Genomic DNA, 6,000 nt, shown 5'->3' on the forward strand with positions numbered 1-6,000 from the left:
TTATAATGATCAAGGCAACAGGAGCTAGGAGGGCCTCTCCCAAGACCACCTGACCTCCTGTGTCCACCCCATCTCAAAGCCCTGTGCAGGATCAGCCTCCCACACCAGCCTCCAGCCTCATGATGGTAGAAACAAAACGTAAAACCGTTCAGTCCAATACTTATGCACTAACAAGACTCAGGGGACAGGATCTGAGCCAATTCAGATACTGTTTATTTTACAAGTTGTGTTCTGAAATTTTTCAAAATCCCTTTCCATGCATAGGAGGTCACCACAGAGTTACAAGACAATTCTTCCAACAAGCTCTCAGAACCTCTTCACCCAAATGTCTCCTGCTTTTCAAAACTGTCACCTTGAGGGATGTGTTCCAATAGATGTCTATGGCTCTGACGAACTTGATCCCAAAGATCAAGTCAGCTTTCAGAAGAGGCTATTCCATTCAGAGTCCGGGAAGCAGGGCAGGATTTTACCAGAGAATCTGAGCAGTATGGCACCTCCAAAGAGGAATACATGGTTGGGGGCCTCTCGGATTTGCATGAAGCCACCTGGATATGATTGTTTAAAGAGATAATAGTAAGCCTAATGACCAAAGTAAAAAAAAAATTTCTAGAGGAGCTTGCCAGGCAGCTAGGACACCATTCTACAACCATTAAATTAGTAGACAGATGGAGTTGTTTATTCCTCTCCTGGGCAAGAGAAAAATGAGGAGCAACTTGGAAGTTGGGGGACAGATGACCCAGATTCATCCTCAAGGTGCCAGGAAGAGTTTGAAAAGCTCCGGAACACTCCAGCCTGGAAAAGAGAGCTGGAACAGTAGCAGCTGCCTTCTCAGGGAAGATTGTGGTCCCTAAGGAGAAGACTCGAGCAAGAGGAAACTTCCAGGGCCTCTGACACAGGAAGTAGAGAGGAGTGTCCAGCTGTCTGGGTGACGGAAAAAGTGAGTTCCTCCAGAAATGGTCAAAATGAGTTAGAAAAACACGAGACTGCTAACCTCATGCCTTTCTCTGCTATCTATCATGATTACTTGTGGTCAATGAACATGAAAGTTTAAGGTTTAGCTGACTGAATAAAACCCAATTTTTATTAAATTAGCTGGAACATCCCATGCTCCTTGCGGCTCAGCTTAAATCTGTTGACTATCAGCCACCTGGTGGCAGCACTTCAAAGTCAAGATTAGAAGCTAAAGGACACCTTAAGCACTGGCCTCCCTCCCTGAGGCCAAAATCACAGGATACTTCACAGGGGCAGCTCTGAATCAAACCCAAGCTGAACCTAGGGAGATAACTGAGTGTCCAATCCACCGGCAGGGCCCCATGACTGACCTACCCAAGCTGCTTCGCTAGAACATTCTTTGAGTCCATCATGGGGCTGCTCTGGCCTTGAGCCCAGCACAAGGCCCACAGCTGCAAGAACCCTCCCCAGAGATCAGTCCCCATCTCCTCCCATCTTCTGCAGCATCTTCACCCCTCCAGCTGATGCCTCTTGAGAGCCCCCTACAGCTCCACAGCAGAAATTACAGGCATTGTGCTTGCTGCAAATACTACCAACCAGCAGCAGAACAGCAAAAAGGCAACAATATATTGTGCACTTATGTGCTAGATACTGCTTTTCTACTGGATTAACTCCTACAAACAATTCTAGGGGGTAGATACACAGTTTACAGATGTGGAAACTGAGAGACAAAGATGTTGGTGTCACGTGGTAATGAAGCGGCGAAGCCAGGACTCAAACAATGGGTGGTGTGGATGATGGAGACCACTGGTCTGAAATCTCATTTTATGACCTACGCACATTGCAGTGATACACAGAAATATCACTTCCAGAGGCACACAGATATGGAAAAATCCAAAAGAGATCAGTGAGTGATTCAAGATGGGCAAACACTGCCCTTGGCCAAAGGTCAACAGACTGCCTCAAAGCACATTTAAGTTTTACAGGGCAAAAGAAAAATGAAATGCTGTGCCTTGAAGCCTCAGCCCTGTTTGACCAGGAACAAATCTCTGAAGCGCTCCTAGCCTGTTTCAGATCTGCAAGCATCCACTTTATGGCCACAACACTACCCCTTGCTGGCCAGAGAAACCCTCAAAATTACCCTGAAGAGACTTTTGTTCTAACAAAAGATATCTATTAAGATGTGATTATGGGGCAGCATCAATAAAATGGGATAATGGGGCACAGGACATACTTCGCTAGCCAGTTCTGTATGCGTCACAGAAATCATGGGACACTGGAGCTCAAAGAAGTCTTAGAAGCACTAAGGCCTGGAGAGTACAAGGAGAGGCAGAGAAGTCTGATTAATTTATTCCAGGGCGAGTATATTTATTCATGCGTGCATGCTCACTAGCAGGCATTGAAGCCCTTATCAAGTGTCAGGCTCTTTGCTAGCCCTGAGGATAGGCAGGCCACCAATCCAGGTGCCTGAGAAGTGACACGTGCAGGTGGAGGCTGCTTTGTTCTAATTCACACAAAGGAACTGTATGAGCTAGCAGCAGCCCTCAGGACACATACAAAGCCCTGGTGGTGCCATGGTTAAGAGCTCAGCGGCTAACCTAAAGGTCAGCAGTTCGAATCCACCAGCTGCTCTTTGGAAACCCTGTGCAGCAGTTCTATCCTGTCCCATGGAGTTACTATGACTCGGAATTTGCTCAACAGCAACGGGTGTTAGTTTCTGCACCTTTTAGACCTGGGCTTGCAAATTGCTTGGCTGAATCCAGGCTGCAAACATATTTGTCTGGCTTTCAATGCTTTGAAAATTGGGAGATTTCACAGGGAATCTAGATGTTCCAATTATCTTGAAAAATAAAAATATGTGGCAATCCTGGGCTTGCATTTCCACTTGGCAATGATCAGCTGGAGTTGAGCAGAACCCAAACCAGTTGACATCAAGTAGGTCCTGACTCATGAAGGCCCCGTGTGTTAGAGGAGAACTGAGTTCCACAGAGCTTTCAATGGCTGGTTTTTCAGAAGTAAAAAACCAGGACTTTCTTCTGAGGTGCCTCTCGATGGACTCAAACTTTGAACCTTTCAGTTAGTGCCTAGCATGTTTCCCATTTGCACACAGGGAGTAGCTGCTGTTAGGTGCCGTCAGGTCAGTTTTGACTCACAGCAATCTCCTGTGACAGAACAGAACTTCCCCACAGGGTTTTCTAGACTGTAATCTTTACAGGAGCAGATTGCCAGGTCTTTCTTCCACGGAGCCACTGGGTAGGCTCAAACTGCCACACTTTCAGTTAGAAGCTGAGTACTTAACCGCCGCACCACCAGGGCTCAGGGAGAATAGGTGGCTGTAAATAAACAGCACAAGCTCTCCAGTTTGCCACTGTGTCCATTACCCCCTATTGTCTCTTAGAGCACTGCCTCCAGTCCTGGTTTGAATATGTCCAAATAAGGATGCAATGCATATGCTAGGACCTCCCAGTTTGATGGCAAAGATAGGAAACCAAAAAAAAAAAAAAAGAAAAAAAAGCTGCAAAAAAGTGTGATGTGTTTATAGAAGTAAACTCAGCTCTCTTACTTAGTAGCTGAGCTGAAGGTCAGAGCCTGGTTTCTACCCATTCATTGGGTCCTGGCATCCAGCAGTCCAGTCTATACTGGGCACAAGCAGATGGACATTCTAATTCAAAAAGACAGGATCCATCACATCCGCAGGTCATCACAGGTACATGGCATCCACAGCGGTTTCAGGGCCCTGGTCAAGACTCAAGATAGGACCCAAGGGATCTGGATCATCTATACAGCTAAGCCAACCAGAAACACTATTTGCTGGAGGTAAGACAGAAAGTTAGATTCTCTCCTATGTAGGATTACAACCCATCATACCAGATCTTAGGTGGTCTAGAGTAACGCTCCTAAGTAAACAAAGAGATGCCCACTATTCCCCTTCCTCTGCCTATTACCTGCAGAAGGGCAGAGCGCACCAAGGCCATCCACATCAGCAGCCACCAGGAGCTCTTCCAGGAAGCCATGAGGCCCAGTCTCCTGGGAGCCTCACCTGCAGCCTACAAAAGAAGAGAAAGATGGTTTCCAACCAGCTCTGGTTCAGGTGGCAACACTCATGATTTATTCAACAGACCAGCCAGAGTGAGGTACCTGAACCCCAGACAACGTGTTAGAAAGGTTTGTGTTGATCCAGGAAGAGGCTGCCTACTACAGGGCTCAGGCTGTCTGGGGCTCCCTTTAGGATGGGTCCACATCAAGGTCAGGAAGGCAGCTGGACCTGTCTCCAGTGTGCAACCCACACTTTCAGTTCACCAGAACTGAGGCTTCCCTACAACAGCCACCTCCGGCCCATTTGTCTGGAGCAGGGTGTGGCTATAGGCATCTGACTCTGGAAGCATGGGGCCAGCATGGAACCAAGGATTAGGACACCTGCAAGCTTCTGCCACCTCAGGCAAAAAAAAAAAAAAAAAATCCAGCCCAGAGAATGGAAGGACCTGTGTAAGTTCACACAACAAGATAGTGATCATTCCAGGACTGGAACACAGGTCTTCTTTTTCCACTGGATGACTCCGTGTGCCCTCCTGGCCCCAGGTCCGATCGCACGTTTGGAGGATATGGTCTCCTGGCCTGCGGATCTCAATCTCCTGACAGGAACGGGGGGAGAACCAGCAGTGACCAGCTGAGATCTGGAGGGCAGCAGGGGGGGTTCTTCAGAGTTTTCCTGAGACTTTACAGGGAATTTAGCAGGAGTTGAGATTGGAAAAGCCGAGGTCACACTCGACTCTCACTTCGCCTCGCGGGCGCCTTGGCGGAGCCGCTGTCCGGGGGCGGGTCGGTGGCTTCTCTCCATCTGGAGAAAGCATTAAGGGCCTGGCCTAATGTGATCCGCAAATGTGCTGCTGTTTCCGACCTGAGGCGGCGACTCTGGGCTGAAGGGAGTGCCGGGCCCTGGGACTGTGCGTCCCATCGCTTGCTCGCACCAGCCTTCCTAGCGCACACTCCTCCTACAACCCGCTACCTTGCAGGCGCTCCTCCAGCGCCCCTCCACACCCGTTCCAGTCACCCCACGCCCACTTTCCACAGCTGGCGCGTCGCCCCAGTCCTCGGCGCTCTAGACGCTCGCGACCCAGTTGCCAATCGGCGGGACCTCGCGACGCTCGAGGCTACTTGCCGTAGTCAGCTCGTTTTCCACCTGGAAACTCCCATTTCTGAGAATCCTCGCCCTGCGGAGTTGCCCCATTATCAGGAGCGCCTTCCGACCCGCAGGGGACCTCTAAAGTCTCTCCCCGAAGACTCTAGAGCTCCACGGAGCGCACTCGCCCCGGGGTCTCCAAGCCTTGCGGAGCGCCCCCAGTCCTGAAGCCCGCCAGGTCCAGCAAGTTTCCCCGCTCCGAGCCCCCCAACTTTGCTTAGAGGCCGCTGCTCCGAGTTTTATCCCCCTGAGAAGAGCCTTCCCCGGCCCCTGTGGGGCGCTCCCGCACTGAGTTCGGGGCACCCACCTTGCGCTGCAGAAGCGTCTGGGACGTGCGGCACAGGGGCAGCGCGGGCTCGGCGCTCCCTGAGGAGAGGCAGGCAGAGCGGCCCCGTCAACACCTCGTGCGGAATCCGGAACCAGGACCTTCCCCGACGCCGGCCTCCAGTCCGCGGCGCCGCAGTCCCCGCCGCCGCCGCCGCCGCGAAGTTAAATGGGGCTGGGACGGGGGCCGCCCCGCCTGCCTCTCCCGCCCCCTCTGGGCGCGCGGAGCGCCGCGCTGGCCCCGGCCCAGAGGCGGAGGGCGCGCGCCGCCACCTGCACCGCCCGGCAAGTGCACGGCGCGCCCTGGCGTCCGTCGGCCCCTGCGCGGGCACTGCGCTCTCAGCCCGAGCTTGGGGCGCCGGGGACGCGACGAAACCCGGTGAGGGGCTGGGACCGGGCCACTCGGAGCGCACGGGGCCGCAGCGACGGCGAGACTCGGCTGGAACACTCCTCCGCCCGCTTCCTGGAAGCCACTCCTCGCCTTGGGCCGGCCGCCAGGCGTTGTGCCAAGAGCCGGGATTGCCGACGCCGCCATCGCCTCCGCC

General features: G+C 52.4%; 1 protein-coding gene across 2 annotated transcripts in view; it reads right to left on the reverse strand.

Moving 5' to 3' along the window:
* Nucleotides 1-5,605, reverse strand: part of ADAMTSL3 (ADAMTS like 3) — a 419,630-nt gene extending 414,025 nt beyond the window's left edge. For both annotated transcript variants that reach the window (XM_049906188.1, XM_049852500.1), the window contains exons 1-2: nucleotides 5,439-5,605; nucleotides 3,897-3,998 (exon numbers count right to left, since the gene is read on the reverse strand). In XM_049906188.1, the coding sequence (XP_049762145.1) occupies nucleotides 3,897-3,965 (69 nt within the window). In that variant the 5' untranslated portion in view covers nucleotides 3,966-3,998; nucleotides 5,439-5,605. The remainder of the gene's footprint in view (nucleotides 1-3,896; nucleotides 3,999-5,438) is intronic.
* Between the last annotated feature and the right edge of the window lie 395 nt (nucleotides 5,606-6,000).

The sequence above is a fragment of the Elephas maximus genome, chromosome 13 (assembly GCF_024166365.1).
Source record: "Elephas maximus indicus isolate mEleMax1 chromosome 13, mEleMax1 primary haplotype, whole genome shotgun sequence".
NCBI lineage: Eukaryota > Metazoa > Chordata > Mammalia > Proboscidea > Elephantidae > Elephas > Elephas maximus.